General features: G+C 65.7%; 1 protein-coding gene across 6 annotated transcripts in view; it reads left to right on the top strand.

Annotated features, from left to right (window-relative positions):
• The window catches only part of KDM4B (lysine demethylase 4B), a 104,057-nt gene extending 95,702 nt beyond the window's left edge, over positions 1 to 8,355 (top strand). For 5 of the 6 annotated variants that reach the window (XM_036234070.1, XM_036234065.1, XM_036234068.1 and 2 more), the window contains 6 exons: positions 108 to 216; positions 3,609 to 3,794; positions 3,911 to 4,075; positions 4,419 to 4,538; positions 5,081 to 5,173; positions 6,283 to 8,355. In XM_036234070.1, the coding sequence (XP_036089963.1) occupies positions 108 to 216; positions 3,609 to 3,794; positions 3,911 to 4,075; positions 4,419 to 4,538; positions 5,081 to 5,173; positions 6,283 to 6,459 (850 nt within the window). In that variant the 3' untranslated portion in view covers positions 6,460 to 8,355. Of the gene's footprint in view, positions 1 to 107; positions 217 to 2,242; positions 2,790 to 3,608; positions 3,795 to 3,910; positions 4,076 to 4,418; positions 4,539 to 5,080; positions 5,174 to 6,282 lie in introns of those variants that run through there. The other variant, XM_036234071.1, reaches the window with a different exon arrangement.
• Positions 8,356 to 19,504: the final 11,149 nt, after the last annotated feature.

Genomic DNA, 19,504 nt, shown 5'->3' with positions numbered 1-19,504 from the left:
TGTTCCCTGAGGTCCCGTAACCCCTGACCGGCCGGCAGCAACAGGTGGACACGGGCAGTGCCCACACAGGGAGGCGACCCCTGACCCCTGACCCCGCCCCGCCCCAGGTGGATCCACGTGATCTGCGCCATCGCCGTCCCCGAAGCGCGGTTCCTAAACGTGATGGAGCGCCACCCTGTGGACATCAGCGCCATCCCCGAGCAGCGGTGGAAGCTGGTAGGTCCCCTGGGGTCCTGCCCCGAGGGTGGAGGGTCGCGCCCGGAAGCCAGATGCCACCGGTTTCAGCCGCACCAAACCTGATGCTTCTCGAATAGGTCCCAGAGGTACCACAGTCAGAAAGCGCAGAGGTCCTGGGAAAAGCAAGTCCCCCTCGCGGGCACAGTGGGCCCCTGGCCCCCCGTCGCTGTGTGGTGACGTTCTTTGCGCACTTTGCACGGGGACCAGCGGCCAGTCCTGACCCGGCCTGTCTCAAAAACTCGTGGTAAAAGCTCTGAGCGTGAGGTCGCCCCTCTGAGCGGATTGTCAGGTGGACAGCTCTGGAGCTCAGTCGGCGTGTGTCGGGGGGCCGTGCACCTGCCCCAGCGACTCCCCGGGCCCCCGCCCTCATCTTGCTTCTGAGTCCGCCGTCAGGGCCTCGTCTCGGTGGCCCCCCGCAGCATTTGTCCCGCGTCTGGTTTCTCGCACTGAGCAGCGGCCTCCAGGTCCTTCCGAGCTGTCGCCGTGGTGGGCCGTCCCTGTCCCTCGTGGCTGGCTGACGTCCCGCTGCGGGGATGGACAGCATCTTCCGTAGCCGTCCACCCGTCGGGACACCTGGGTTCCCTCTGCGTCCTGGCTCTGTAGAGCTGCAGTGAGCGCGGGGGTGCAGATACCTTTGCGACTTAGCGTTTTGGATTTCCTCAGGTGGAGTCCCAGAGGCAGGATTGCTGGGTCGTAGGGCAGCTCTGTGCTCGCTGTTTTGAGGCGCCCCACACCGCTTCCCATGGCGCCTGTGGGGCTGTACATGCCGGCAGCGCAGGAGGGCGACTGGCCTGGCCCCCACTCCCTCCTGTCGTCTCGGCGATCGCCTGAGGTGACACCCATCGTGGCTTGACTGGCGTCTCCCTGAACATCAGCACCGTTGAGCCCCTTTCCCTGTGCCCGCTGGCCACCTGTGTGTCGTCTTTGGAAGGACGTCTGTTCAGGTCTTCCGCCCGTTTTTAGGTCAGGTCGTGTGCTTTCTGTCGAGCTGTCGGCCCCTCTCGGTGCATGTTGAGCTTCCCCTCCAAGGAGCAGGTGGCTGTCCCAGGCGGGGCGCTCTCGCTGGTCACGGTCCCCCTGGGGAGCCTGGGGGTGCAGGCGGCATGGCAGAGTGTAACCATGAGCAAGCACCGGCTTCCGTTCCCAGCTTGGCCACCTGTCAGCTGCGTGGTTCTGGACGGAGCCCTGATCGCTCTGCCCCAGCCGTCCGCCCCGCGCGCGGGAACCCGGCCTCGCCACACGGCACTGGTCGTGCTGCCTGAGGCCAGCACCTGCTCTCGGGGTCATCACGGCTGTGTGTGGGGCAGCCCGCTGAGGATGTGTCCCCACGCAGGCGTGGGGGTGGCAGCTCTGACGGAGCCTGTCGCCCTTCGCCAGGTGGCTGGGCCCTTGGCCAGGGTGCTCGACAATGTCCTGGCCGCTTTTCCTGGACAGTTTGTTTCCCAGCTGCCTGGGTGGTGCTGGGGTGTTGACGCCCCTGCAGGGTCTCTGAGGGCCGGGAGCAGAGAACTGGGGCTGTGGCAGTGGCCTGGTGGGAAGCCCTGTGGGAAGGGACAGACGCCCACCTCGAGCCCACAGCCGTGGCACCACCGGGCAGGCCTGGGCAGGCTGGCAGGAGCCTGCGGGGGACCGGGGCCGTAGCCGTGGACCGCCAGGCGCAGATGGGCGGCCAGGAAGCGGCTGGCGGCCTGCAGGGGAGGGCAGCCGCAAAGGGCTTCATCATTCAGGCGGAGTGACGGTGCGGCACGCAGCCGTGATCCATCCTCCCTCCAGACGCTTTATGGATCATCTGACATTTCCAGCTTGCAGCCTCTTCATTACCTGCACTTGTAACGATGAATTAAAAATCCTTTTACATGAGGCTCGCTTGTACTGCCTAATGGGGCCGTGCAGGAAGCCGGCGGTTAACTCCTGCTTGCCCAGCTGCCAGCCCACCTTCCCAGGATCACAGGCCGCAGGCTTGGGGACAGTCCCTCCTGGTCATGGTCCATCCATCTATCCCCAGGACTCCCTGGCCACGGGCTGCAGGTGTTCGGGGCATCCTGGTGAGTGGGGGCTGGCCCCATCCGTCTGCTGGCCTGAGCCCTGCGCTCACTCCCTGCACCTGACTGGGATGGGTCCCGGAAAAACCAGACCCAGGACGCGGCCTGCGCTGGTATCCCGACAAACGGTACAGTGGGGCCTGGCCCACATTCCTCATGATGCAGAAACTCAGGACAGTGAGCTGCCAGCCACCTGGGAAATGAGTTGTATCGAGCCTCAGCCCCGGCTGTCAGCTTTCTCCTGAGCCTCAGTGGTGAGGCAGGTGGCGTGTGCGAGACCGTGGGCCCTGCTGGCCTCGAGGGACCGCCCTCCCCAGGGCCTCGGGGCCCCTGTGCACGCCTCTACTCTTGGAGGCCAGAATCGAGGGCTCACGCTGTCCGGAGCTTGTGCCGGCGCCCGCCCCGCAGGCTGGCGGGAGTCGGGTATCCCATCGACAGCTCAGTAATGAGCTCTCATTGCCATCGATCGGGCTCAGCGGCTCCCGCAGCGCCCTCGGCCGCTCTGCGCATCTGGCCGCGTGTTAAATGCTCGGGGGTGGGGCCTGGCGACGGCTGAGCTGGGGGCGGGGTGGCCCTGGATGCTGATGCCGCAGGAGCAGGTTGCCCCGGGCAACGGGCCGTCCTTCCACGTGGACCTCCCCGGGGGCGGAAGGCCTCCTGCGGGCTCCCCTTCTCACTCGGCGGCTGGTCCGCAGCGCCTCCGCTCAGAACCGAGGCGGCGTTCGCGGCTTCAGAGCAAGCAGCGGAGTCGCTTTTCGTATGTCCAGAATTAGGCAGCGGTCTCCCCTGTCTGACTCTGAAACTTTCCCACCGCCCCGGAGAGAAGCCCCGTCCCCTCCCCCGCTCCAGGCGCCCGCTCGCCCGCTTCCTGTCTCCGTGGACGCGCCTGTTTGGGCCTTTCACATAGACGGACTCACGCCGTGTAGCCCGTGTCTGGCCTGTCTCTCGCTGGGTCCGGCCACGCTGCGGTGAGGGCTGGCGCCTCCCCACGTGGTGCCGGGCCACGTTCTGGTGTGCGGTTCTTCGGCGCCTGCGTCAGGCAGCTCTGCAGAGGGCCTGGGTCTAGAAGAATCCTACAAGCGTTCCTAGGGGATAGGGGAACCACAGGCCGAGGCGGCAAGCCTGGAGACCCAGCCCGGGGCGGTTTGGGGGGCTCTCCGCTGCGTCAGGATTCCCGGCCCAGCAGGCCCCCCAGGCCCTCCCCAGGGTGCCTCCCAGCCCTGGGTCTCGGGGGTCACTCCCAGGAGACAGTCCCGGGGGTCCAGTAGGGGCTCACAGTGCCCCGGTCAGTCACCGGCCAGATCCACAGTTCCTCTCCGCGCCCCCCAGAAATGCGTGTACTGCCGGAAGCGGATGAAGAAGGTGGTCGGCGCCTGCATCCAGTGCTCCTGCGAGCACTGCTCCACGTCCTTCCACGTGACCTGCGCCCACGCCGCCGGCGTGCCCATGGAGCCGGACGACTGGCCCTACGTCGTCTCCATCACCTGCTTCAAGCACAAGGCCGCGGCCCACACCGTGAGTCCCCGGCCCCGCCCCCCGGCCCCGCCGCCCGGAGCCCACACCGGAGTCCCCAGCCCTGCTCCCGCCACCTGCGCACTGACGCGTCCCTCTGCCCTCTGCCCTCTGCCCAGGTCCAGTTCCTGAGGGCGGTGTCCTTGGGCCAGGTGGTCATCACCAAGAATCGCAACGGGCTTTACTACCGGTGCCGCGTCATCGGCACCACCATGCAGACCTTCTACGAAGTGAACTTTGATGACGGGTCCTATAGTGACAACCTGTACCCGGAGAGCATCACCGTGAGCCGTGGGCGGGTGTGGGGTGGGGGCTGCCACCAGGCAGCCGGGAGGTAGCCCAGTCCCTCATGCGGGTCCCCTGCGGCCCCACCGGACAGGTCCAGACCCTAGGCCCCCTGCAGGGGAAGTACCGCCTGTTTCTGCAGAAACAGTGCGGAAGGTACTGTCAGTCTAGATGAGCCGAAGCCAGGGCGGCCCCCAGGGGGTACGGTGGCCCCGCTCCCCGAGCCCTGGGCCGAGCGCAGCGCTGGCCCCTCGTGCAGCGGGGGCCTCGTTGCAGCTGACGCGCAGGCAGTGCGGCTGCCCGGGGGCCTCCACCTCACCCCGCCGCCTCCCGCCCCCACAGAGCCGAGACTGCGCCCGGCTGGGGCCCCCGCCCGAGGGGGAGTTCGTTGAATTGCGGTGGACGGACGGCAACATCTACAAGGCCAAGTTCATTTCCTCTGTGACCAGTCACATCTATCAGGTGGGTGGGGCCCTGTCTTCCAGGTGGGGACACAGGGGCGCCATGGACCTGCCTAACGCAGAAGGTTGGGGCTCCTTGCATTTTGAGGGGACGGGGCCTCTGGTCACCTGAAACTTTCCCCGTTAGAGCTGTTTTCCTGATTTTCTGTGTGTGGCAAATACACGCAACATGAAGCCTGCCGCCGCGCGCGTCTTGACGTGCAGGCGGCGGGGGGGGGGCGCCTCTGGTTTTCCTCTTTGGTCACGGCGGTTGTCAGGTTCTTCCCGTGACTGCAGAAGGGAGGGCGTGGACCAGTGTGGCGCCGCGGGGGGCTGGCGCCGGCCGCCCCTGGGCCACACGCCCGCTCCCCTGCTGCCAGGTCCCTCTGCCGCTCTTTCTCGCATCCCTCTCCCTGCCCTTGCTCCGGGAGCGAGGACGGGAGCCAGCAGGACCAGCATCCCTCTCGGCGGGCCAGCGGTGGCGACCGGGGGTGGGGGACCTTGGCGAGGATGGGGCGAGCCAGCGGTGCCACGACACCGCCCCTGAGAACTGCCCCTCTGCAGGTGGAGTTTGAGGACGGGTCCCAGCTGACGGTCAAGCGCGGTGACATCTTCACCCTGGACGAGGAGCTGCCCAAGAGAGTCCGGTCACGGCTGGTACGTGGCCGAGCAGGGCCTTGGGGTGTCTCCTGCGGGGGGGCGGCTGAGGGCAGTGCCCGGGGAGCAGGTCAGGGCCTGGGCCTGGGCCGCGGCAGGCGGGGTTGGGTTTGCTGTGACCTGTGACAGCCTGGGGAGGAAGGGACAAGCCCGTGCTGTCTGGCCTCGCCAGGCGCACGCGTGCACCCAGCGCCCGAGCACATCCGAGCTCCGGGTCGGCCGTGCAGAGAAGCGTGTGCGCAAAGCTCCCCCTTCCAAGGGAACAAGGGTCCCGGGGGTGGGGAGCGGCCGCCTTTCCTCATGGCCGTTTTCTTTCTCCCGTGTTTAATCCAAAGAGCAGATTTCGGGGAGCAGGTGGCTCTGGTCCTGGTGAATGAGCTCAAAGCAGGAGCTGGCGGGGGCGGCACAGCTGCCCTCCGACGCCGGGTCTCCTGGGGAGGACGGGTTGCCAGGCAGAGGAATAGGCTGCCCCCTCCCTGTGGCACAGCTGTACCCTGGCCACCCGTCTGCGCCACAGACCGGGACAGACCGGGACAGACCAGCCGCCGCCTGCCCTCCCGGGGGGCCCGTGACGGGCATGTCAAGACTGCCTGGCACACAGGATCAGGGTCCGCACGGGGAAGGGGCACTGAGGGGCCGTCTCCAGTGACTGGCTCCCTCTCGTAAGGTCGTTGGCTGAGGGGCAGTGTCCTTGGCTCCCAGAAGGGTGGGCATTTGCCTCAGCCACGTGTCCAAGGGGAGCCCCTATTTCTGCGTGTTCGGGCTGCTGTGACCGAACACAGACCAGGCCTTGTGAACCAGAGGTTATTTCTCAGAGTTCTGGGGGCTGCAAGTCCCAGATCAAGGCGCCAGCAGACCTAGCATCCGGTGCGACCAGCCTCCTGGTCCAGACAGCCTGCCCCGAGCGTGGGCCGAGCGTAGGCCATACTCACGGGAGCGACCCCTGGGGTCTCTGCCCTCAGGCAGAGGGCAGCCACACGCATCGCCCCCACCCCTCCAAGGCCCCGCCCCTGGGCCCATCACGGGGGGGGGGGGGCGCCGGCCTAGCGTCGGGGGGGGGCCCAGACCGGGGGCCCCAGCTAACGCGTGTGCTCCCTGGCCTCCCGCAGTCACTGAGCACCGTGGCACCCCAGGACAGCGTCTTCTCCGGAGAGGAGGTGAAGGCCGCCAAGCGCCCGCGGGTGGGCGCCCCACGTGCCACCGAGGACGCGGGGCGGAACCCGGACTGCCTGGCCTTCGTGGAGAGCCTCCTGCAGGCCCCGTGCCGGCGTGGGGTCCCCTTCTAGGACAGCGGCCGCCTGGCTGCCCCCTGGCCCAGCAAGGCAGGCGGTGGCGGGCCCTGGCGGCGGCTTGCTGTGAATTCTGTCCTTGCCTCCCTGGCCCCCAGAGGCCACCTCCGTGCTCTGTGGGGACAGGAGCGAGCAGGACGCCGGCACGCGGCCCCAGACTCAGGGAGCAGGGCCATGCAGGCTCTGGGGGGCCGGCCGGGGCTCGCGCCTCCCACCACTCAGACCCGTAAACCACGTCCGCTCTTCTTCTCGAAAAGGTGCTACTGTGTTGCCTGCCTCCCGAGCAGCCTTTGAGATTGTGACTTCTGTACATAAATCACCTTTGTGAAGTTCTTTCTATAAATACCTATTGTTTAAAAAAAAAATGCAAGAAAAAAGGAAAACAAAAGGAAAAAAATTCCCAAAGTTGTTTTCTAGATTTGTGGCTTTAAAAACAAAACAAAACGTTCTCAGAAACGAGACTTGACATGCTGAGGGAGACAAAAGCATCTCGTTATTTTTTTGTTTGTTCGTTGACTGTTGTTTTGAAATCTTACTGTCTGCGTGGCGTGGCGAGGCCGGGAGGTGCCGGGGCCTCGGGCGGGGCGCCCAGCGCTGCCGGCCCATCAGGCCACCCTGCCGCTCCGCTCCCCGCCCCGACTCCGCGAAGGTCCGCAGCGGGCATCGCCTCCTTGGTCCCTGCCTGCGCCCTTCTCCTTTGCACCGGACGGGAGAAGAGGCAGGAGGCGGCCGACGGTGCCCTCGGGGTCCGAGCGCCGGCCACGGGGCTGCGGGCCTCCTGTCTGTGAGCCTTTGCAAAATAAACACTCTCTTCTGGTTTGTTCCATCTTTTGCTTCTTCTCCTGTGAGAACCATTCCACAGCCAAGGCCTCAGGTGACGGAGTGTCCCCAGCGCCACCCAGGCCTCTGTCGGCCTGCGCGGTGGCGGGGAGCTCTACGAGCTGGCGACCTCAGGGGCAGGCGGGCGCCCGGCTCCCCAGGGTGTTGGACAGGCAGCTGGGTCGGGCCGGCTGGGCGGCCCAGGTCCCGCTGTTTCCTGCTCGGCGAGGCCAGTGCCCCCAGCCTCCCCAGTGCCCCTACTTTGGCTATGGCCCTGTGGGACCCCGAGGGACCGGCAGCGTCCTGTGTCACGTTTGGCGCCTGGATCCACGTGTCTGGGACAGGGTGAGAGAGAGAGCGCACTGCTTCTGTCTGGGGGAGAGGCGCCTGTCACGCAGCTCGGGTCGGGCGGGAGGCGGCCCCGCTCATCCTTCCCGCTCTCCACCCCCGCCCTCTGCTCCCGCCTGCAGGGGAATCGGGAGCATAATTTGCTTGTATAAAAATTATTTTAAAAATTTTTTAAAAAGTGTTTTAACGGTTGCCAGGCCAGAGAGAACTATTTAAGGAAAATGAAGAGAAGGTAAATGAGCCGAGAACCTTCCATTTCCTTGGTGGGGGGAGGGGGCAGGTGCCCAGAGTGGGCGGGGCTGGGAGGCACCGCGGGGAGCCAGCCGCAGCGTGGGGGTCGCCCTCTGCATGCAGCACCCCGCCTGGCGGTGCTGTCACTGTGTTCATATGTAGTTTGAAATGCTATTTATATTGTAAAGAGACTGAAAAGGAGGCGGATGCCCTGCAGCCCTCCGGGTCCGCAGGGTCCGCGGGGTCGCCGGCCCCGTGGCGGGGTGTCTGGGCCGCGCCCCTGTGCGTTACGGGGCGACGTGTGCAGACAGGCCGTGCGCGGCGCAGCGAAGGGGAGACCCGCGTCCCCACAGGCCTGTCTGTGTCCGTGTGCGAGAACGGGAACCCACCCACCCTGGCTCTTCCCCACCCGAGACTGAGGACGCGCTGTATTTCTGCCTGATGCCCTGCCTCTGGGTTCATACCGAATTAAAGGCTCGTGAGCACTGCGTTACAGGCCTGTGTCGGCGTGTCTTCATTTCTGAGCCGTGCTGGGGGACGGGGCCTCAGGGCCCGCCAGGGGTGACCGTTGGGGCGGGACAGACTGGGGGCCCCCCGGCGGGCAGGGCTGGGCGCACGCGGCCTGCCCCTCGGCCCGGCCCCCAGCCGCCTTCCCGAGCTGGATGCAGGCATCTCGTGTCGGCACGGACCTCGGGCCCCCCTCTGGGGCAGGCTGGCGGTAGAGGTGGCCGCGGCGGCGGATCCCTGCCTGCTTTGGCCGCTCTCTCGTCCAGAGCCAGTGGCCTCCCTCCCCCGCGGCCCTCTTCGCCTCTGCCCGGTTCCCGTGACGTCCGAGGGGTGGGCGTGCGTGGGGCATGGGATGAGGCTCGGCCCCCCGTGGTCGTGAGTGTCACTCGTCCAGCAAGGACCGGGGAGCGGCCGCGCTGGGGCAGGCCCGGTCCCCGCCGTCGGGGCGCTGGGGCCGGTGGGGCGGGCGGACGGCAACGGTGCGCAGGGCGCCAGCTCCGGCCTGAAGGGCGGGGCGGGGCGGCGCCCCAGCTGACGCGGGAGTCCTGAAGGGGGCGAGCGCCAGCCATGGGGACGGTGGGGGGCAGCCCGCGCCCAGGCCCCGAGGCAGGAGGCCAGCGCAGCTCGCACTGTGGCTGGAGCAGAGTGGGCCGGGCCGGGCGGGGCGTGCAGGGCTGCGGGGCGGACCTGGCTGCCGCCCCGAGGGAGGCGGGTGCCCCGGAGGGCTGGTGCAGAGACGGGCAGTGACTCGGGACCTCCCCTGGCCTCTGCAGGCCACGAGTCCTGGTTCTAAGCCCCGTGGCCACGTTCACGGCTGTCACGATGGTGCGGAAATCCACGAGTCTTCTCCCCGCCACCCCTGGGGCCCCCTCGCCCTGCTGAAGCCGAGGGCGCGACTCGCCTTGGAGAGCTGGTGCCCGCCCCGGGCAGCGTCGTTTATGATCAGATTCACTCATGGTTTTCGCTCTGTTACTGGGCAGTGCGTGGGGTGACGGCAGCCGGCGGCAGCGCGGCCGGGAAGAGTGACCGTCCGGCTGCCCGGCGTCCTCGGCGCGGCGTCCACCCTGCTGCTCGCCGGCCAGGGCCGGACGGCCCCCCTCCCAGCAGCTGCCTGGGGCGGGGAGGGGCCTCCAGACCAGCATGGCCCCTCTCCCGTTAACAGAGCCCACGCTGTGGGTGCAGACTGGGCGCTCGAGCCTCGATTCTGTGGCATGGGCCCCGCTTACTGGCCCCCGCCCGCCCCCCGACACTGCCCTGTCGTCCCCACATGTGGCTTAAAACGGCAGACATTTATTCTCTCCGTCCTGGAGGCCAGAAGTCCCAGATCAGGGGTCGCAGGGCTGCGCCCCCTCCGAAGCTCCGGGAGAGGCTCCTTCCCGCCTCTTCCAGCCCCCGCCGGCCCCAGGGGTCCCTTGGCTTGTGTCTGGCCCTTCGCCCTCGGCCCCAGGCTTTACGCGGCCGTCTCCAGTGTCCCTCAGCCTTTCTCTAGGACGCCAGTCGTTGGATTGGGGGCCCACACGAAGAGTCCAGGATGCTCTCGGTCTCGAGACCCTTAATTACTTCTGCAAAGCTGAAGTCACGGGTTCCGGGAACGAGGAACCAGCTTCCTCACCCACCACGGACGCCCTGTGCCACAGCTGCCTGGCCCCCCGAGCCCCCCGAGCCCCACGAGCACGAGGACGAGGCCTCGGTCCCGTCAGCACCCGTGGGGCTCGGCCCAGGGCCCAGCCGATGGTTCTCTAAGACCGGGTCCCGCCGGTTAGGTCCCGAGGACTAAGGTGGCCAGCTACCCACAGGGGCCGCCATGGGGGGCGGGAACAGCCAGCAGGGGCGAGCGGGGCGCCTCACTCTGACTTAGAAGCATGGTCTCGTTTCACGCTCCTCACACCACAACTAATTCAAGTCGACCGGGATGTCGCGGGGTCCCCCGAACGGAGAGCAGACGGAGCCTGCAAACCGGCCGAGCTGCGAGCCAGGCAGAGGCGGGAGGAAAAGGCGCCGAGCTGTGCCACTCTGGTGAACAGGTCTGGACGCCACTGGCAGGACACAGAGGCCCGGCCGAGCCGGCGGCCGCTGCAAACTGAAGATGCCGGAGCCACGTGCCCCGGAACCGGAGGAGGGACTCGCAAGCAGGCCGAGGGGCCGGAAGCCGGGACGAACCGCGAGCGGGGCGGGGAGCACGAGGGTGTGTTTGCTGACAGAGACCTGCAGGCGGACGGCACCTGATCACGGGAGCGAGCGTGGCTCACGTGTTGACGTGGGAGCCACGATGCCCCGGGAGCAGCGGCCACACCGGGCGTCTGCCGTCGGCTCTCAAGACCTTTCTCCGAACGCAGGAGCAAGCGCTCCCGGGAGAAATCGTTAATTTTGTGCCTGGGGCAGGAAAAACACGGGATGGATGTGGAGCATCTCACGTGGCCACAAAATGGGGAAATACTCACTCGAAGATACAGGTTTGTAGAACAGGCCCAGGACACAAACCCAAGCCACTCCCAATGGCCAGAGCTGGAAAAACTTGAACAAGATAAATGATAGCGTTGGGTTACAACCCGGAGAATGAAATAAATGTCCGAATCGCCATAAAGAATTGAATTAATAAACGAGACGCTGGCGGAGGGCAGGTCTTCCTCACAGACGAATTCCGGTTAATGTGGGAGGGAGGAGGGGAGAGGTGGATATGTTCGGGCTGCCCGTGGTGACAGTGACGGCCGTGCTGCGGTGGCCGTGCTGCAGGAGCCTGGGCTGCACCGGGGGAGAAAACGCCTCGTTCCGGAGCCCACGGCACCGCGGGGGGCGGGCGGGAGGAAAAAACAAATTATGGAGCAGGACAGAAGATTGTAAATGCTGCGAGAGACAGAGACAGAGACAGAGACAGACAGAGAAGGGGGCTGGGCTGGGGTACGGCTTTACACAGGGTGCTCAGGGTCTCACTGACGAGGTGACATTGGAGCGGAGACCTGAAGGAGGTGAGGGCGTGAGTCAGGTGTGCGTCTGGGGGAGGAGAAATCCAGGGGGAAGGCACAGCCCGTGCACGGGCCTGGGGCAGGACCGAGCCTGGCCTGTCGGGGGAACAGTGAGGAGGAGGCCGTGGCCGGGGCGGGGGGAGGAGGGAGGGCAGGGCCTCGTGGGTCTCAGGGACGGCTTGGGCTTTCACCCTGAGGGACGTGGGAGCCCCAAAGGGCTCTGTGTGGCAGAGCTGGGACAAGACCTGACTCAGGTGCTCGCCGCTGCCCCCTGGTGGCTGCTGAGGGAGGACACAGGGCAAGGGTAGGAGCCGGGGGCTGAGGACCAGGGCAGAGGGTTCTGCACACGCACAGGTCCTGGACCCCGGCGGAAGCGCAGAAGTGACCATCCTTTGGGGTCAGCAGCATGGAGGTTCCCGTGACCCCGAAAAGGGGTATTCGGGGTGGAGAAGAGAGGTGAATGCCTGGCCGGAGGGGCGTCCACATCTGTACACACAGAAGGGCCCTGTTTGTTGGTAAAAGCAACATTCCGTCGTACGGCTGGACTGTAATTTTAATCAATCCCCTATCGATGGACACTGAGGTTATTCCCACATGTTCCCAGTGAGGAAGAACGCCACAGCCAAACAGGTTTCTCGGTGCCCACGGGTGCATGTTTCTCTGGAACAGCTGCCTTTAAAAGGGGGCGGGGTGTTGTTGGGTGGAAGCCTCTGTAAATTTACTTTTAATTCCCGCAGCCGGCTGGCCCCCGACACCTGCGGGCCCCGCCCTGTGACGGCGGAGGCTTCCCGTGTCCCCGATCCCTCCAGGTTGTAAGCTGTAGCCGGCCTCCCCGGCCTCCCCGGCCTCCCCAGCCCCCTCATCGGATGAAAAGCCTTTTGTCAGGACCATTTCAAAGCACATTATTTAAGAAGTTCCCCGAGGACCGTCTCCCGTCGGTTTGACGTTCTCTGCTGCATTGCTTCCATCCAGCTCGGCGTCACGCGCCGAGTCGTGGGGCGGGGGCCGCCCCCGAGCCAGCGCTTCCCTTCTTTGATTCTGAGAAATTAGGAAAACCAAGCTCAGAGTTCCTGTGTCCTGGGAGCAGCGGCAAGTGCCTGGTGGCCGGACGTCAGGTCCCCCTCAGACCCAGCAAAGGCAGATGCATCTTGCCAGGGGCCGGTGTCACCGCCGACCCCGGCAGGCTGGAACGCTGGGCCTCCCCACCTCCCCGGCAAGCACCCCGCAGCCTGGCTCCCGTCACGTTGACGCCGCGAAGAACCCCACGCTGCTGTCTGCTAAGGCCGCTGGATGTAGCTTAAATACATACACCCTGCGGTGAGTCACCCACCTCGTCCTCCAGCAGGAAAAGGAAGCCGTATGTGTCACCGCAGGGTGAGACCCTCTGGCGACGGGTTTTCGTGAAGAAACCGCAATTTGTTCTCAGAGTGAGGAATGTCAGCCCCGAAGGCTCAGCCCCGGGCTGCTCGAGTTGCCGAAGCCTCCCCCTCCCCACCCCTGAGTCTGAAATAACAGCGGGGTTCGTGGGCGGAGTGATTGCTGGTGCCCAGAGAAACGGTGTCTCAAAACCCGCGTTTCAAAACCACGGGCGAACGCCGGCGTCCTCCCGTGGCAGAGGCCGAGGTCCCTGCCGCCCGGCCCGCTCCGCAGCCGGAGAGGGTGACGGGGCCGCCATCAGGCCCCTCGTTGTCCCCGGGAGGAAGGAATGGCCAGCTGTCCAGGTACACAGCTGCGTAGGGTTTGTAGTTTACAAGCGATCTCGTGCTTGTCCGAATGCTCGAGCACTCAGAACGTGAGGCCTGACTGCAAAGACCGCCTCCCTTGTAGGAGAAGTTTTCAGCAACCGAGCAGGGCAGACCCCACGAACACCCCCGACTGCCTCCCTCTCGTCCGCCTCCTCTCCTTTAAAGGCTGGGAAATCGAAACACGTGCCTTCCCAGGCTCCCTTGCAGCTGCTCACGGTCACGGGACGTGGTTCTGAGCGAGGAGATGCACAGGTGGCTGGGGGATTCGGGGAACTTTTTCATCTCCTCACGGTCAGGGCTGGCGCCGCACCTTTGCCGTTCCTCGTCCCTCTTCCTCCCGTGTGGAACGTGGGCGTGAGGGCTGGAGCCCCGGCCGCCGTCCGGCGACCACGAGAGCGAGGCTGAGCCATGCTCCTGACGTCATCCGTCCGTCCGTCGGGCGGGCGCTGTCTGCCCGTGTCCCTGGCGTGGAGACCCCCACCGTGGCCGAGGTCAAGCTGCCAGCCTGTCGGCCCGTGCAGAATGAAAAAGCAGCGGCGACCACCGAACGGCAAACACACCGTGAGAGCGCGGCTTCTGGCCACGTGCTTCCTTTTGATAGAATTTATCTAATTGCGAGTCTACGTCATCTTATTTTTCATCACCGCTTGTCAACAACCAGTTTGCAAAGTTCCTGAAAATCTAACAGTCGTCCCCGGCGAGCTGGGACGAGCGGGCGCCCGCGCCGGCGGCGTGCGGAGTGCAGCCTGCACGGCCAGGGTCTGCCTCGGTCTCCAGCGGTCGGGTCTGTCTACCCCATTTCCTGAAGTGCCGGAGCGAGGTATTCGCGGTTGGCTGAGCCCAGAGGTCGCCGTGTTTTGTCTGAAAAGCATCGCTCGGGGCCAGCGCAGACGGCCAAGCGGCCTGGCGCCTCGGGGACGGCTTCCGGCCGCGGCCGCGCCCATGAGCCGCCTGCAGCGCGGCCTTACGCCGTGGAGTGGATGTTTTTCGCCTCATCGAACACTCGGGCTCCGTGTTCCGACGCCACCCATGTCCGGCTTCCTCCCCTCGGCGCGACGTGCCTGAGACCCGCCCTCGCCGGGCAGAGTCCCTGCTCCGGGTCGGACCACGGTCTGCCCAGTGCGCGCGCCAGGTGACGGACATTCGGTGATTGACAGCACAGCCGCCGTGGACTCGTTCGTGCCCGTGGCTGTTCACAGGTGTGTTGTGTGAGCTTTTAGCCTCGGATCCCGCTGCTCACAAAGCCGCCTCCCGTGCCCAGCGCGGCGCACTTCTGAAGAGCCTTGCAATGACGGTCATTGCGCCGTAGAGCGGAGGAGGCGACGGGGCCAGGTGAGTTGGCGGCAGCCGGCGCGGCGGGAACAGGGCGGGCGAAGGGTGGGGACAGGAGGCGACCGGGCCCCGGGCCCAGGAAAGCTGTCTGCCTCTGTCGCTTTGCTGGGGGTCAGTGGGAGCGCTGGGGGGTGCCGAGCGTGGGACCGTCAGGGCCGGTCCAGGGACGGGAGCGGAAGGGCCGCGGGGCTGGGAGCCGAGCCCCGCACCCCGGAAGCCCGGCCTCGGCCGGAGCGAGCGCTGCGGCCGCCAGGGCCACGGCCATCAGATGCTGAAGTCTGTTCGGAACAGCTGCCTGGTGACAAGTATAATAAAGTGTATTAATGAGGCCATTATTACTCCCTAATTAAAAGCTAATAACTAAGAGTTAATTGCCTTTAAAAGATGAAGCGAGGCCGGGCTGGGATTTATCTGTTTGCCTTTGCTCGCCTGGATAGGCTGGTATTTGGGGACTAATTAATCGAATCAAATCTTACAGAAAACTAACAATCTTGGGCCGCGCGCGCCGTCCGAGTCGAAGGTGTTGGCCGCGTGTCCGGGCGTTTTCGTTTGTGGGGTCCCGTTTCTGGGGGGGACGGGAGTTTGCGAGGCGAGGCGGAGGCCCGGGGCCCGCTCGGCACCCTGGTTCTTGGTCATGTATGGCCGGCCGCTGTCTGGGTGTCCACGCAGGCCCTGCGTTCAGCGGTCCAGAGGCCACTCAGGGAGACCCCAGGCCCGGCCGCATCTTTCCTTGTCTTTTATTTCGAAATAGCTTAAGACTCACAGGAAGTTGCAAAAATTAGTGCAGAGAAGCCCCGTGCACCCCGCTCCGCCCGCAACCACAGCCCCTCAGCAGAGGCAGGTGACAGTGTCACACAGCGGCCCAGGGGCTAGACCCCCCGCAGCGCGTGACGAGGGCGGGTCCGTGACGCAGCCACTGGCGGCCACTAGCTCGGGGAGTCTCTGTCGCCTCGTTTTTCGGAAGGGTGACCTTGCCAGGTGCAGGATTCTTGCCTAACGGCTTTCTTTCTCTTTCAATATTTTGAACTTATCGTCTCTCTCTTCCGGCCTGAAGTTGCCATTGGGAATCCGCTGACGGTTTTCGGGGTTCCCTTGTATGCAGCACGCGCTTTCCTGCCCTCAGGCCCTCTCTCCGGGTGAGGCCAGTGCCGGGGCCCCGAGGCCGGCCCGGGGGCAGTGACGCTGGCCGAGGACCTGGATCCCCGCACAGGAAGCCTGCGGGGCGGGCCCTGCAGGCGCCGGGGTCTCTGGTCCCCTCGCTTTCTGGAGGGACCGGGGGCTGGACGCAGCAGTGGGCAGGGCTGTGAATTAGCTCCTCTGTCCCCTGGCAGCAGGACGGGTCCCCATGCCTGCAAAGGGGACCCGAGCCTGGCAGGACTGTTCGCCCGAGCTCCCTGGCCGGGTGGGGCCTCTCGCCCCGCCCCGCAGGTGGGAAAGCCGTGGGCCGTGGGTCGTGCGCCCTGCGCCAGGCCCACGGTCAGCAGCCCCTTGGGCCACACAGCCCCCCACGGGCTCTGGGAAGTGTCCCTGGCTGCGGTCCGAAGGCTATGTCAGCAACAGGCAGAGCTGTGGACGAGCCTCACCAGCCACACACTGGCGGTGACCGGCGTCTGTGGTCTAGGCTAAGCCCACTGTGCCCAGTTTTCCTGGCCGAGGGGGCCGCTGGCTTGGCTGCAGACCACCCTCCCTGCCCACGTCCAGGGCAGGGCCGCTGGGCCGTCCGATGTCTGGGTGTTCCCAGCCTGGCTTCCGGTTGCAGGGGGCGGGAGCTATCAGTGGTGGAGGCAGCAGGGGACCCTCAGACCAGGCTCCAGAGATAGAACAGCAATTGGGCAGCCCTGTGCCCCCGACCAGGCCTCTGCAGGTAGGACCTGCCCGGACGCCCTGCCAGCTGGTGCAGGCCCGGCTGCCGCTCCCCAGCTCTGTGCCGTTCGCAGAGGTCAAGCCCCACAGCTCCCCCTGCAACCCTGTGGGTCAAGACCAGAGTGGGGGGTCCCGAGAGGTGACCCAGAGCGCGGGCGAGGTGGATGTCCACCCTGGGCTGTTTTCCCCAGAGGAACCTCAGGCTCAGGGCGAGCCCGGCCAGGTGCTGGGCCGCCTGGGCAGGGGTGGGAACAGCGGTCACCGTGCCCGGCGGGTGCTAGGCCAGCCTGGGGGTGTGGACAGCGGTCACTGTGCCCAGCGGGGGGCTGGGCCGGCCTGGGGGGTGTGGACAGCGGTCACTGTGCCTGGCGGGGGGCTGGGCCGGCCTGGGAGGGGGGGTGGGGGGTGCTGACAGTGGTCACTGTGCCTGGCGGGGGGCTGGGCCGGCCTGGGAGGGGGGTGGGGGGGTGGACAGCGGTCACTGTGCCCGGCGGGGGGCTGGGACACCTGGGCCGGCCCAGGGGGGTGGACAGCGGTCACTGTGCCCGGCAGGGGGCTGGGCCGGCCTGGGGGTGCGGACAGCGGTCACTGTGCCCGGTCGGGGGCTGGGCCGGCCTGGGCGGGGGGTGGGGGGTGTGGACAGCAGTCACTGTGCCCGGTTGGGGGCTGGGCCGGCCTGGGCGGGGGTGGGGGTGCGGACAGCGGTCACCGTGCCCAGCAGGGGGCTGGGCCGGCCTGGGCGGGGGGTGGGGGTGCGGACAGCGGTCACTGTGCCCGGCGGGGGCCTGGGCCGCGTGGGGGTGCGGACAGCGGTCACCGCGCCGTGCCCCTCCCGTCCTTCTGAGGCAGCTCGCGCTGCAGAGACCCTCTGGGCGCTCCGGCCCCAGCCCCGGGCCCCGGGCCGTCCTCGGTGGGTTCTGAGAGCTCTGGGGACCAAGCTGCGCTGTCACCTCGGTGCTGCCTCCTGAGTCTCCGCTTTCCGCCTCCCGCCAAGGCCGCGGTCGGTCGGCACCGCCGCCTGCTCCGAGCTCTCGCCCTAGCGGCCCCGCCGCCTGGGGCGTCGGGCTCCTCTCCTTCGCCCCTGTCTCCCGTCCATCCTTCGGCTCGCGCTTCGGGTGGCGCCTCCTCCAGGAAGCCTTTGCTGCTCCCCGATTCTGCTGTGTTACGTGCCCGCCTCCGTGAGCTCCGGTTGCTAAAGACAGCTGTGTTTACCGCGTAGACGCGGGCATGTTTTCGAGTGTGCGAGAGCAGTCTGCGTCTTCAGAGGATTCACGGGGAGAGGAAGATGTATTTGTAGACTGCGAGGGAAGGGCTTGGCAGGAAGGGGAAGGGCTGTCAGGCAGAGGGCCCAGCCCGCATGCCTGGCACACGCAGGCACGGCCCCGAACTTGGCCCCGGTCCCCTGAGCTGCCTCGTTCCTCGTGCCTGGGCCTCCCAGGAAGTCCTCTGACCTTTGCCGGAGTCTCTGCCGCTGGGAAGGTTTGCCATGTGGGAGACCCCAGACCTCAGTCCATATTTTTCTTTTACGTTTTTATTTTGAAACGACTTTAGATTTATATAGGAAGTTGCAAAGATAACAGAGAGAAACTCAGCGCGCCCCCCGCCCCCCCTTCTCCCGATGGTCACGTGTTCGAAGCCGTGCCCTCGAGCCCCGCCCGGTGCGTGCGTGAGCTCCCTCTGGGTCACCGCGGAGTGCCCCACGGAGCAGGGGACCGCGGCTTGTTTAACTCACGGCCCATCTGGGGCTTCCAGCTCGCGCCTGTGACGAAGGAAGCTGCTATGAACATTCATGTCCAGGTTTCGTGTGAACCTCAGTTTTCATTTATCTGGGATAAAAGCCCAGGAGCACAATTGCTGGATCATATGGTAAGCGTTTAGTGTTTAAAGAAACTGCCAAGCTGTTTCCCACAGGGGCTGTACCGTTTTACATTCCCACCCGCCAAGCAGGAGACCCGGTTTCTCTGCACTCAGAGCGTCTTTGATTTCCATTCGGGCTTGTCCTGGAAGTCCCACGCCCCAGGTGTTGGGTGGGGGGATTGGGGGGGTCCTGGGTCCCAGGGGAAGGTCTTAGAAGAGGAGACGATGTAGGCCGCGCCTCTTTGGGAAGCCGTCTCAGGCTTCCTTCTCCTTGGCCGCGTGCCACCCACCAAACGTGGTCCCCCAGGAGTTTAATGTTGGGGCCCTAATCCCCAATTCGATAGCATTCGGACAGGGGCCTTTTGAGGTGACTGGGTTTGGATGAGGCGATGGGATTAGCGTCCTTGTGAGAGGACGAAGGGACCAGAACTCGGTGTGTGTGTGTGTGTGTGTGTGTGTGCGCGCGCGCGCGTGTGCGTGTGTGTGTGCGAGATGTCAGGACACAGAAGGCGGCTGCTCGCACACCAGGGAGAGAGCTGCCACCAGCCCCCCACCCTCCGTGCTGGGTCCCGGGTCCGGGCTCCCAGCCTCCAGGCCTGAGAGGAACAAATTCCTGCGGTCTGCGCCAGGCTGTCGTGTGTGGCTGCGGCAGCCCCGGCTGGGACGCACCCGGTCCCCGGAGCCCCGCGCCGCCCCGCGCCTATGAGCAGAGGTGCCCGGGCGGCAGACCCACACGACGTGGGCCCCGGAATCAGAAGCGCTGGCTGGAGGGACACAATGGGGACTTTGTCTCCCAGTGAACCGTTTATCCTGTGGTTCACGCAGCTGACTTTGTCGTCACAACTGAGTGCAGGTCCTGAGACTGAACGACCGCCCAGTGTTTGGGGCAGTGCCCCCGGCACAGTTTCCTCCGGGCAAAGTGCACTTGAGTGACACACGCCTCTCTCTGGCCCTTCGATTTTCCAGTGCCACGGGGGCGTTTTTTGGGAGGGGAAACTGAAGTTCCTGTAGTTTTTCCAAAAGCTTCTCTCTTAATCCATTGCTAATCAGATCTTTCTCTTCGGGTTTTCAAATTTTTATTTTGATATAATTATAGACTTCCAGGAAGTTGCAGAAATAGAACATAAAGTCCCAGGCCCCTTCCCCCAGCTGCCCCCAGTGGCGACGTGGTCACGGGGAAATACCGGAACCACGAAACCCACAGGGACAGTCCCGCCAAGGACACTACGGATGTTCAGTTTCACGGTCATGAAACTCTGCACTGGTGTGTGCGCGTGTGCCCGTGTGTGCCCGTGTGTGCCCGTGCGTGTGCCCGCGCGTGCGCGTGTACCCATGTGTGCCCGTGCGTGTGCCTGTGCATGTGTGGTTCTGTGCAGT

This window comes from Rousettus aegyptiacus, unplaced genomic scaffold (genome assembly GCF_014176215.1).
Source record: "Rousettus aegyptiacus isolate mRouAeg1 unplaced genomic scaffold, mRouAeg1.p scaffold_m13_p_16, whole genome shotgun sequence".
NCBI lineage: Eukaryota > Metazoa > Chordata > Mammalia > Chiroptera > Pteropodidae > Rousettus > Rousettus aegyptiacus.
Note: the sequence above shows the minus strand (reverse complement) of the source record. Positions and strands in the feature narration are given on the sequence as shown.